Raw genomic sequence first — 13,108 nt, forward strand, 5'->3', positions numbered from 1 at the left:
ATATTTTAAAAAAAATTATACACTGATTATCAAAGCACAAAGCTGGAAGCAAAAGTGAAATTTACAGTCGCCTTGTTAGGTTTGTCTAAATATGAAGGAAAGTTCACAATTAGTTTTACTCTAATTATATCTTTAAGTTTGCCTTCAGAGATTTCCCTGGTGGCACAGTGGTTAAGAATCCATCTGCCAATGCGGGGGACACAGGCCCTAGTCCAGGAAGAGCCCACATGCCGTGGAGCAACAAAGCCCGTGCACCACAACTACTGAAGCCCGCACTCCTAAAGCCCGTGCTCCACAACAAGAGAAGCCACCGCAGTGAGAAGCCTGCACACCGCAACAAAGAGTAGCCCCCACTCACTGCAACTTACTAGAGAAAGACCACATACAGCAACGAAGACCCAAAGCAGCCAAAAATAAATAAATAAATAAATTTATTTAAAAAAATTTTTGCCTTCAAAAGGTCACTACATCAGTCAGCTTACTTGCCATAAGCTCAAAGTATCTGGCAGGCAGTTGGCCAAACCTCAGCTAGTGTAGGACTCCTGATTTATGGGGTTCTATCCCAATGTAGGCATCTATAGGAGGCTGTGAGTGTACAGGACGTTTTCAAGAAGATGATGAAACGGAACAATAACCCTCATCTCTTTCGCGTGGTCCTGCAGTTCTGGCAGTTGTGTACAGCTACCTGAATGCAACATGCTGAAATATTAACATTCTCTTTGTTAATTTCACTCTACTTTTTATGTTTTTTAAAATGTAGACGTTCAAGTTTTTAAACGTTTAAAGTATTTCTCCTGTTCCCTTTAGTGTCCACCAAGCACATTTATCAATAAACCTCTAGAAATTGCCCAAACTAGCCATTTGCGGAAAGCATTGTTGGCGGGGCCAATGCCCTCAGTCAAGATGGCCGTAACTGCCTTCCCTTGTTCTTTCCTGACCTCAGCAAAGATGGTTCCCGCGACTTCCTTTCAAACTCTGCTTTTCCGGTAACAAACGTGGAGCCACCGCTTCCGGTTTGAGGCGGCTGCTGTTGCGGGGCGGTGAGTGTAATCGGGGCCTGGCGACTTTTCTGGGCCAGTTTTCTCTGCGGACTCACGAGTGGATCGGATTGGGGGAAGGGAGGGGGTCTCCGCAAGGCATCAGGCCGTTCTCTCCTAATTGGGAAGTTACGGCTGCTTTCCCTGGCCTGCTCCCAAACCCCTCCTCCCCCACCACGGGCGGCCTCTGCAGCGAACGCCTTGGGGAAGCCCCAGAATTTGCGTGCAGTGTGTCTAAATGAGCTTAGGTTCTTCTTTTTTAAAAAACAACTTTCTTGAGACATAATTGACATATTATAAAAATTTCCCATTTAAAGTGTAAAATTCAGTGGTTTTTCATATATCCCCAGAACTGTGCATCCATTACCACAATCTAATTTTAGAATATTTTCATCATCTCGAAGAAAAACCTTGTACCCATTAGCAGTCACCCTCTATTCACTATGGCCTCCCAGTCCTAGGCAATTGCTAGTCTACTTTTTTGTCTCTATAGATTTGTCAATTTGCATATTTGATATAAATAGCAGCATACAGTATGTGGTCTTTCTTGACTAGCTTCTTTCACTAAGTATAATGTTTTAAAAGTTTGTTCTTGTTGTAGCATGTATCGGAACTTAATTCCTTTATTGCAGAAAAATATTCCTTGTATTCATATACCACATTTTGTTCATCCATTCATCAGTTGATGGACATTTGGATTGTTTCCACTTTTTGGCTCTTATGAATAAAGCTGCTGTGAACATCTGTGTACAGTTTGTGTGGACACATGTTTTTATTTCTCTTGAGAACATATACCTACGAGTGGGATTGCCTGATCCAAGTGTAACTAACCATTTGAGGAACTGCTAAACTGTTTTCCAAAGTACTTGAGCCATTTTATCTTTTTGTATGTGGATATCCAGCTGTCTTAGCGTTGAAAAGACTGTCCTTGCCCTGCGGAATTGTTTTGGCATCCTGGGGAACTTCAGTTGATAACTGTAAGATTTTACTTCTGGACTCTCAATTTTATTCCACTGACTGTTTTTATTCCAATACTACACAGTCTTGATTACTGCAGCTTGTAATTGGTTTTGAAATCAGAAAGTATGAGTACTCCAAATTTGTGTTCTTCGTTTTCAAGATTGGTCTGGCTTTATGGGCCCCTTGCATTTCCATATGTACTTTTAAACAGTTTTGTCAATGTCTGCAAATTAAAAAAAAAAAAAAAAAACTGAGATTTTGTAAGAACCGTATTGATCTGTACATCAATTTGGGCAATATTGCCATTTTAAAATAGTAAGTGTTCAATTCCATGAACATAGGATGTCTTTCCATTCATTTAGAGCTTTAGTTTCTTTCAACATTTTAAAATAGTTCTCAGTGTACATGACTTACATATTTTTCATTATGTGTACCTAAGTATTTTATTCTTTTTGATGCTATTGTAAATGAAATTACATTCTTTTTTAAAAAATTTATTTATTTTATTTATTTTGGCTGTGTTGGGTCTTCATTGCTGCACGTGGGCTTTCTGTAGTTGCAGCGAGCCAGGGCTACTCTTCGTTGCAGTGCGCGGGCTTCTCACTGTGGTACCTTCTCGTTGCAGAGCATGGGCTCTAGGCACGTGGGCTTCAGTAGTTGCAGCACGTGAGCTCTGTAATTGTGGCTTGCGGGCTCTAGAGCACAAGCTCGGTAGTTGTGGTGCATGGGCTTAGTTACTCTGCGGCATGTGGGATCTTCCAGACCAGGGCTTGAACCCCATGTTCCCTGCGTTGGCAGGCAGATTCTTAACCACTGTGCCACGAAAGAAGTCCAAAATTATATTCTTAATTTCATTTTTAGGTTGTTTATTGCTAGTGTATATAAATACAAATGATTTTTCTGTATTGATCTTGTATCCTGCAACCTTGTTTAACTTTAATTATTCTAGTAGCTTTTTTTAAAGTGGATTCATTGGGACTTTCTATACACAAGATCATGTCTTCTAATAGAAATAGTTTTACCTCTCTCTTTCCAATCTGGAAGCCTTTTATTTCATTTTCTTGCCTAATTGTGCAGCTAAAGGTTTTAGCTTCAGTACAATGTTGTATAGAATTGATGAGAGCAGTTAATATTAAATTGTTCCTGAGCTTAAGGGGAAAGCATTCAGTCTTTCACCATGAAGTACGATGCTAGCTATGGGTTTTTCAAAAATGCCCTTTATCATATTGAGGAAGTTCCCTTCTATTCCGAGTTTGTTGAGTGTTTTGATCATGAATGGGTATTTGACTTTGTCAGATGATTGTGTGTGTGTGTGTGTATCTGTTGTGGTTTCTGTCCCTTATCCTAATATAGTGTATTACATTGATTGATTTTCAGATGTTAAAGCAACTTTGCATTTCTGGGATAAGTTCTGCTTGGTCAGGGAGTGTAATCCTTTTTATATGTTGCTCGGTTCATTTTGCTAGTATTCTGTCAAGGATTTTTGTGTCTGTATTCATAATACTGGTCTACAGTTTTCTTGTGATGTCTCTGTCTAGTTTTGGTGTGAGGATAACAGTGGGCTCATTGAGTAAACTAGGAAGTGTTCCCTCTTCCATTTTTTAGAATAGTTATCCACAAGAGGGAAGGACAGGTGCAGCGGGAAGAAGCAAGGCTTATTGGAAAACCTGATGGAAAGAAAGCAGTGGGGTCAGAGGTTGGGGGAACTAGGCTAGAAGTTTCTGTGTGGTAATTAATGTTTCAGAGGAGGAAAGAAGAGGAGAAAGCCTTGGGATAATCCTTGAGGAAGTCCAGTTGGAGATGGAAGATGAGCCACAGAGCAGGCAGGAAGGAACAGGCAGAGATGGGATGTCAGCTGGGTGAGTGGCTTCCTGAAAAATAAAGAATGTCAGAAGAAGGAATTTCTAGAAGTTATGGTGGAGTGACTGAGGTGGTAGAGATGAGAAAATGAGCCAATTCTAGACTCTTGAGAAGTCTGTGGAAGTGAGAGGAGATTGGCTGTGAGGAAGGCAGGTGTCAAAGGTTTTCTTTTTGCTTTTCTTTCTTGACAATTTTCATATTGATATAATTTTATACCTTCAAAAAATTGCAAAACTAGTACAAGGAACTCCCAAGTAACATTTTCCAGATTCATCAATTGTCTACACTTGCCCCATTTACTTTATCATTCTCTCTTTCTCATATATATATATATATATATATATATATATATATATATATATATATATATATATATACACTGCAGACATCATGTCTCCCTAACACTAAATATTTGAGTGGTATTTCCAAAGAATAAGATTATTCTTTTACACACAGGTTTTATTGAAAATGGGAGTGATTTGGGCCTGTTGAAAAGCGTAAGTGAAGGTCCAGTGGAACAGAAGCCAGAGAAGGGATTATCGTCTCCAAAGGCTTCTGGAAAGGTCCAGAGAGTGGAATCTAAAGCCCAGGTGGAGTGGTTGGCCTTTGCCACACGAACGGAGAGGTAAAGCAGTGTGCAGACGTGGGAGCCTTTGTTATGTTGATAGAGCTGAAGAAGTTCCTCTCTGCTGGCTTCTGTTTCCCTTGTCAGTTACGAAGTGAGATGATATGCTGAAAAGAGGAGGAAGGTGTGTGAGTGATGGAGAGGGTCTGAGTTGAAGAAGAGTGGAGAAAATATGAAAGAGTCAAGGAGGGGGTTGAGAGGAAGTTATGAGATAAACATCTCAGGATTCATTTAGCCAGATAGCCCATTCCAGGTGGGTGCTCAGACACTTAGAGTGAGCCAGTCTGCCCTGACCTGTTTGATGACTCTCATGTCCAGCACACAGAAAATAGGGAGATAGTTGAGGTCGTCTAGGCTGGATTTTGCCAAAGGAGTGTGATGAAAAGACAGAATGGGCAGGGCAGGGAAGTTCAGGGTATTAACAAGACTGTGAACCATAGAATCTACTGGAAAAGAATGAAAGAAGCAAGATGGCTATAGGATGGGAAGTAGAGGGGCAAATGGGCTGGTGGTTGGCTGGGAAGAGAGGAGCCTGTGATTTGTTTTTTAATTATTACTATTTTACTTATTTGAGCTAGCCATCATGAGCGCAGAGACTGTACTAAGTATTTTTTTTTTATAAATGTATTTATTTATTTATGGCTGTGTTGGGTCTTCGTTTCTGTGTGAGGGCTTTCTCCAGTTGTGGCAAGCGGGGGCCACTCTTCATCGCGGTGCGCGGGCCTCTCACTTTCGTGGCCTCTCTTGTTGTGGAGCACAGGCTCCAGACGCGCAGGCTGAGTAGTTGTGGCTCACGGGCTTAGTTGCTCCGTGGCATGTGGGATCTTCCCAGACCAGGGCTCGAACCCGTGTATCCTGCATTAGCAGGCAGATTCTCAACCACTGCGCCACCAGGGAAGCCTGTACTAAGTATTTTACATGCATTAATTTTATATAATCCTTATGACAACCCTATGAGGTAAGCATAGTAATCAAGCCATTTTTATACATGAGGAAATTGAGATTAAGTGACTTGCCCAAGGTGACAGCTAAAAAGTGAGAGCAGTCTCTCCAACTCTAGAGCCCCTGCACATCTCTGGACATTTTTGCAGAGCTTCTTAGCTGTGTTCCTTGCTTCACGTTTACGCTCCTCTCATTTGTGTTTCACTCAGCTGACAGAGTGAACCTTTGAAGATGCAAATTGATTATATCATACACATCCCCTCAGAAGCTTTCATTATATCAATTTTTAAATGGAAATATGTATAAAAATAAGTAAATTGATGGATGAATAGAGAGTTGGATAGCTGGTTATCTGATAAAGAAAATCATAGTAAAATGTTAATTATGAAATCTAGGAAAAGGCCATATGTGACAAGCCCACAGCTAAGATTAGGAACAAGACAGTGATGCCACTTTTGCCACTTCTATTTAACATAGTACTGGAAGTTCTAGCCAGAACAGTTAGGCAAGAAAAGGAAGTAAAAGGCATCTCTATTGGAAAGGAAGAAGTAAAACTGTCACTGTTTGCAGATGACATGATATTATATATGGAAAACCCTAAAGACTCCATCAACAAACTGTTAGAACTAATAAACAAATTCAGCAAAGTTGCAAGATACAAAATCAACACACAAAAATCGGTTGCATAATGAACTATCAGAGAGAGAAATTGAGAATACAGTCCCATTTACAATTGCATCAAAAATAATAAAATACCTAGGAATAAGTTTTTTCTTTTTAAAAGTTTTTTGTTTTTACCTAGGAATAAATTTAACCAAGAAGGTGAAAGACCTGTACAGTGAAAACTACAAGACATTAATGAAAGAAACTGAAGAAGACACAAATAAATGGAAAGCTATTCTGTGCTCATGGATTGGAAGAATTAATATTACAATGTCCATGCTACCCCAAACAATATACAGATTCAATGCAATATCTATCAAAATCCCAATGATGTTTTTCACAGTAATAAACAAAAAAAATACAAAAATTTTGGAACTATGAAAGATTCCGAATAGCCACAGCAATCTTGAGAAAGAACAAAGCTGCAGGCATCATGTGCCCTTATTTCAAACTATATAACAAAGCTATAATAATTAAACCAGTATGGTATTGGCATAAAAACAGACACATAAATCAGTGGAACAGAATAGAGAGCTCAGAAATAAACCTATGCATATATCAATTAATTTATGAGAAAGGAGACAAGAATGTCCAATGGGGAAAGGACAGTCTCTTCAATAAATAGTGCTAGGAAAATTGACAGCACATGCAAAGGAATGAAATTGGACCACCATACACAAACATTAACTCAAAATGGATTAAAGACTTGAGGTTGAGACCTAAAACTGTAAAAATCCTAGAAGAAAATAGAGGTGATAAAGTCCTTGACATAGGTCTTTTTTAAAAATTATTTATTTATTTATTTATGGCTGCGTTGGGTCTTTGTTGCTTCTTGCGGGCTTTCTATAGTTGCGGTGAGTGGGGGCTACTCTTCATTGCGGTGCGCCAGCTTCTCATTGTGGTGGCTTCTCTTGTTGCGGAGCACGGGTTCTAGGCACAGGGGCTTCAGTAGTTGTGGCTCACAGGCTCTAGAACGCAGGCTCAGTAGTTGTGGCACACAGGGCTTAGTTGCTCTGCGGCATGTGGGATCTTCCCGGACCAGGGCTCGAACCTGTGTCCCCTGTATTGGCAGGTGGATTCTTAACCACTGTGCCACCAGGGAAGTCCCTTTGACATAGGTCTTGATGATGATTTTTTGAATCTGACACCAAAACCAAAAGCAACAAAAGCAAAAATAAACAGGTGGGACTATATTAAACTAAAAATCTTTTGCACGGCAAAGGAAACCATCAACAAATGAAAAGGCAACCTACTGAATGGAAGAAAGTATTTGCAAATCATATGTCTAATAAGGGGCTAATATCTAAAATATATAAAGAACCCATACAACTCAATAGCAAAAAAACAACCATTCCAATTAAAAAATGGGTAGAAGATATGAATAGACACTTTTTCCCAAGAAGAAGTATGGATGGCCAACAGGTACATGAAAAGATGCTCTACATCATTAATCATCAGGGAAATGCAAATCAGAACCACAATGAGATATCACCTCACACCTGTCAGAATGGCTAATATCAAAAAGACTGGTGGTCCAGTGGTTAAGACTCTGTGCTTCCAATGCAGCGGCGCAGGTTCGATCCCTGGTCAGGGAACTAGGATCCCACAGGCCACAGGGTGTGGCCAATAAATAAATAAATAAATAGAGACTAGAAATAACAAGTGTTGGCATAGATGTAGAGAAAATGGAAACCTCATGGCGATGTAAATTGGTGCCACTATAGAAAAGTGTGGAGGTTCCTCAAAAAGTTAAAAATAGAACTACCATATGATCCAGGAATTCCAATTCTGAGTATTTATCCAAAGAAAACAAGAACACTAATTAGAAAAGAAATATGCACCCCCATGTTCATTGCAGCATTATTTATAATAGCCAAGATACAAAAACAACCTAAGGGTCCATTGATGAATGAGTGAATAAGGAAGATGTGATATATATGTACAATGTAATATTATTCAGCCATTAAAAAGAATGAAATTTTGCTATTTGCAGCAACATGAATGGCCCTGAGAGCATTATATGTGAAATGCGTCAGAGAAATACAAATACTTTATATTAAGCTTATAGATACGGAGAGCAGATTGGTGGTTGTCCGAAGTGGCGGGGGGAGAGTGGTGGAAGAAATGGGTGAACTGTTTTTGGTTTTGTTTTGGTGTTTAAGTAAATTGAGTAAGAATAAAGAAATCTAGGCAGTAGCTATATGGATGGTCATTGTATTAAATTCTTTCCACTATCCTTTGTTTGAAATTTTTCATGTAAAATATTGGGAGGAAAGAGCCTTAATTGGAAAAAAAAAAAAAAAAAAGTACATGGTTCCCTGGCAGTCCAGTGGTTAGGACTTGGCACTTCACTGCCATGGCCTGGGTTCAGTCCCTGGTTGGGGAACTAAGATCCCGCAAGCCACATGGTGTGGCCAAAAAAAAGAAAAAGAAAAAAGTAAATGAAATTAAACTGCTTCTTATACATGGACCCTGACTGAGTTGTTTTTGTAGATTTGTAAGAATCTGTAGAGCAACGGCTGCTTTCTCTTGGTAAGCAGGTATTTATGTACTGAGAAACTTCTTGTGCCTGAAGTCACAGGGCATCCTATACTCCCAAGTAATGGAAAATAATACTTAGATTGTGTAATTAAAACACCTTTAAGAGAAGAAAATAAGCACTTCTGGAGAAGGAAGTTGAACCACATATCAAAAGTTTTGGGGCAAAGGATAATCATTGCATTCTACTTGGCCAGCCTAGGTAGTTTCAGATCATTAGAAGGGTCTCATCTGTCCCTATTATTTGATTTCTCCTGTACAAATTCATTGAGTCCCAAATAATGTTTTACATGCCCAGGTACTTACTTTGTAATAAACAGGATTCTGCCTTTCAGTAGATTGTTTTTTTCTTTTTTTGTTCAAATAACCAGTTTGGGATGTATTTAACATTTAATATAAGTGATTATAAAAGAAAAGATAGATATCACATCAAGGTGCTATTTGTTTTCAAAAAGGATTCCTTTTGTTCCATGTCATTAATAATGACTTCTGTTGCTGGCTGATTTCAAGGCACCTTTGTAGGCAAGCAGGATACGTGGCTGTCATTCATTAACCTGTTTGTTCCCTTCCAGAAACCTCCAGAGCAGTGTTTGGTAAGATGAGGGCAGAAGGAGGAGCCACAGATGCCTGCAGCAGAGGTGTTTGCTGAAACTTCGGGCTTGGTTGGCTAATATAGCAATGTGCAAAGACAGGATGTTCTTGCTTCTTTGGGAATCTTGATCACCTCACTCCTTCCAGAAGCAATCAGCTGATGTCTTGGCTCACTGTCTGCCTGAGCGAATGTCCACAACAGCATGTGACTGGGTGTCCTCAAATGAGAGGGGTCTCGCCAGGTCTCTCTGTTGATTTGTTTTTATACCTCCTATCTTTGCTTGATCAGGTGGTAGTTTGGGCTGCAGTCGGGAGGCTCTGGAGCTGGGTTCATCCTAGGTTGGTACTTTCTAGACGGGTTTCCTAGGGCTAGTTACTCTACTTCTCCTGTGTTTGGGGCTGACTATCTGACTGTAAATGAGGGTAATAATAAGATTACCTGTTTCATAGGGCTGTTGCAGATGAAGCTCATAGCACAATGCCTGGCAACCAAAAAGCACTTAATAAATGTTAACTACTCATATTATTATACTGTTCATGTTATTCTGAAATTGCTTCTGTCATTCAGACATAGATATTTCAAGTTCTGACTGTCATTTTAACAGCTGGATAATATCCCATAATTTGGAATACTGCCTCCTCCCAAACCTATCCTTCTGTCTGCTCTCACTTAGTTGATAACACAACCCTGTCACTGAAGCTACCCCTCTTTGTTGACTTCTTGTTCCTCTTTAGCCCTTTTATCCATTCAGTTATTAAGTTCAACTCTTATTTCTGTTCCTAAATATCTTCTTAGTCTGTCCCCTGCTCTTGGCTGCTAGTGCCCTACCCTCATTCACATGCTCTTCCTCTCTCACTGGGACCACAACAGTTGTCTGAATTCCTGTCGCTCCTGAGATTGCCTGCTGTCCAGCTGCCAAATCTGCAGATCTGACCATGTGTCTCCTCTGCATGGTACATGGTGGCCTGTGGTAGTCACAGGGTGTGGTGTTGACCATAGTAAGATTTACTGATGACAACTTAAGAGGCAGAGAGTAGCAGAGGGTCCAGGATCTCCCCAGGCCCATAATTATTTTACAGAGAGGTGGGCAGGGCTGGATGTACTGCAAAGAGCCCTCCAGCCCACAAGTAGACATCAACCAGGAGGGGTAAGGGACACCTAATTTTTAACAAGAAATGTCCAAAACTCTCAACACCTCTTGCCACTTGTGGTTGCCCAAGCTGGTTCCTCTGGGGTTCATACTGTCCCCTGGCCATGGCCTGCCCCACACCTGGGGACAGCCTCCTCCAGAAAGCCTACTGCCCCTCTCTGGGCACCTCTTCATCTTATCATGGTGTTAGCACTGTCTGTCTCTGTGTTTGGATCATCCCAACCTGAGCAACTCAAAGGAAATGTCTATCACATTCATCTTTGCATCCCTGGGGCCTGGCATGTTAACAGTTGTCTGAAGGCCACAGAAGATGATGCAAATCATCTGTAATTTCACTACCCAGAAATTAAACCATTGAGTTAATTATCACTGGAATTAATTTGGGATATACCCTTCCAGACTTTTTTTTCTAGCTATAGGTCTGTATATTTCATACACACACATCCCACACACGATATTTTATAAAATCTGGATCAAACCCTACCTATAGTTTTTAAATCTTTTTCCATTTACTATATCATGGACAGTTTCCCATCTCATTAAATATTTGTGTAGTCCTTGGATTATAGTGCTGCACAGTATTTCATCCTTATCAGACATGCAGTTCACTTTCCAGCTGAAATGATTCATGGTTTCTTTCTGTGCTGAGAGTTATTTGTTTCTCATGATGAAGAAACATGGTAAACAAATACTGGGTCTAAAGCAAAGACAAGGAAGACAATAACAGGAAAGTAAAGCGAAGACAAGGAAGACTGTTAATAACAGGAAAGTAAATTATTTTGGTTCTACTGTTGTTTGGTCTTTAAGGTGCTTTAAGCCATGGCTGTAATGGAGGCTTCTCTTACACAATGCCTTCTTTATTGAATTGTTTTATTTTTTCCATGGCAGGACTATGGCAACTCAGGAAGCCACTTCAGGAAGCCAATCAGAGGAGAGCAATGCTTTGGACCTGCCATCAGCTTGTGACGTAAGGGATTACGTGTTGCAGAGACCCAGCCAGGAGGCCAACAGTGAGGCTTTTAGTTCTGAGGAAGCCCTTTCTATTCCTTGCTCTTCTGATATGGATCCAGGTAAGAAGCACAGTTTAAAACAAACTAACATTGAACAAACAAAAAAATCCTGACATATACCTATATGTGATAGTTTGTTTCTCTGTCTTCCAAAGGCAGATCTCTGAAGAATCATTCATTGTCTTGGGGAGAAAAACATCTTATCTAAGCAAAACTGTTGGGAGAGACTTCAAAGGACAGCCTCCCTGGTGGAACCAGGACAAAGAGCTGTTTCCTGGAGGCCTTTTTGTCTGAGTCCCTTTCTGATCTCCATCCAAATGCATTTAGAGGCAGGGAGCACTTGATTCAATAGGGAGAGGGTAGAATTGTTTTTTTGTTTTGTTCTTTTAAAACTTCAGAAATAGCCACGTGGGCCTGTTGTGTGTCATAGGGACCTTAGTGTTCCTCTTATGAAGTATACTCTGGATTTAGGTAACAACTTTTCTGTAAGTTTCCCTGACCGAATTGCCGAAAAGTCTGTTTTTTAAGTTTAATGATAATTCTTTGACATAGTGACCATCTCTGGTTGTAAAGCCAATCTCCTCCCTGTTTATTGCCTAATCCAGGCCTGTAGGTCCACACATTCAAAGCTTTGCCACTTACTGGTTGTGTGACTCAGGTCATACTTCTTAACGCCTCTTGAGTTCCAGAATCATCTATCTACAAAATGGGGATCAAAATGCTTGCTTCATGGAGTAGGTTTAACTCAGGGAACAGTGCAGGGACACATCATAGTGTTTGCCATACATTGGCGCTCAGTCAATTGCTATTACAGTATTCTGGTGCTATTATTATTGTTGTTGTTGTTAATATTAAGAAACCCAAATATATATTTTTAAAGAGCACGCAGGTACTAAGAAAATGTGGGCCTTAATGAAGATGAATTCAACATTGGCAGTAAGTAGCGTGTGTACCTGTCATTATCTTTAAGAATTCTATGAAAAAAAAAATACTTTTAAACTCCCTGATGATTCTGTTCTGATTTTCAGGACATAGTAATCAGGACCAGTCAGATTCCTGTTTAATTTAGTTCCAGAGCAAGAATTAGATCATTTCTTATCCTTTTTCTTTCTAGGCTCAGAATCTTAGTTCATTTAACCTTTCCTCTTCCCCTTCCCATCCTGCTGCCTCTACATTACTTTCCATCCCAAAGAAAGCAACTGTTATTAATTTGAATTGAGTTGACCATTGAAATATTTATATTGGAGTATTTGTTTAAAATCTAGACATTTCATGAAAAAAGATTCTTTTGGAAGCCCTTATAAAGGTCTAAACATGGGAAGGAGCACTCAAATCCTGAGACAACCGTTTTGCACGGCATGGGGAGTGGTGGTGCTGCATTTGACTGTCTAGTTTGAATTCTGGTTCTGCTTCTTTCTGTGGTTTGGCCTTGGGCAAGTCACTTGGCCTCCATGTCTTGGTTCCTTCATTTGTAAAATGGAGATAGTAATGCCTATCTGGTCATGGGGCAGCCATAATGAGGGTCAAAGTGTATAAGGTGTAATGCCTGGCATGTGGTGGGCTTTGGAAATCCAGCTCTTCATGAGTTCAGCGCCTGGGCGCCTCAGCACACCACCATGCTGACCAGGCTTCATTTTTTTTTTTTTTTAATTGAGCTATAATTTATGTGCAATATTATATGTTACACGTGTACAACATAGTGATTCACAATATTTAAAGGTTATACTCCAT

At 40.0% G+C, this 13,108-nt stretch overlaps 1 protein-coding gene across 6 annotated transcripts in view; it reads left to right on the forward strand.

The window, feature by feature from the left end:
* Positions 1–983: 983 nt before the first annotated feature.
* Positions 984–13,108, forward strand: part of SHLD1 (shieldin complex subunit 1) — a 99,377-nt gene continuing 87,252 nt past the window's right edge. For 2 of the 6 annotated variants that reach the window (XM_068524257.1, XM_068524261.1), the window contains exons 1-3: positions 984–1,040; positions 9,198–9,458; positions 11,256–11,437. In XM_068524257.1, coding sequence (XP_068380358.1) covers positions 9,406–9,458; positions 11,256–11,437 — 235 coding nt within the window. In that variant the 5' untranslated portion in view covers positions 984–1,040; positions 9,198–9,405. The remainder of the gene's footprint in view (positions 1,041–9,197; positions 9,459–11,255; positions 11,438–13,108) is intronic. The other 4 variants (XM_068524258.1, XM_068524262.1, XM_068524259.1 and 1 more) reach the window with 3 other exon arrangements.

Source organism: Eschrichtius robustus, chromosome 16 (assembly GCF_028021215.1).
Source record: "Eschrichtius robustus isolate mEscRob2 chromosome 16, mEscRob2.pri, whole genome shotgun sequence".
In the NCBI taxonomy this organism is placed as follows: domain Eukaryota; kingdom Metazoa; phylum Chordata; class Mammalia; order Artiodactyla; family Eschrichtiidae; genus Eschrichtius; species Eschrichtius robustus.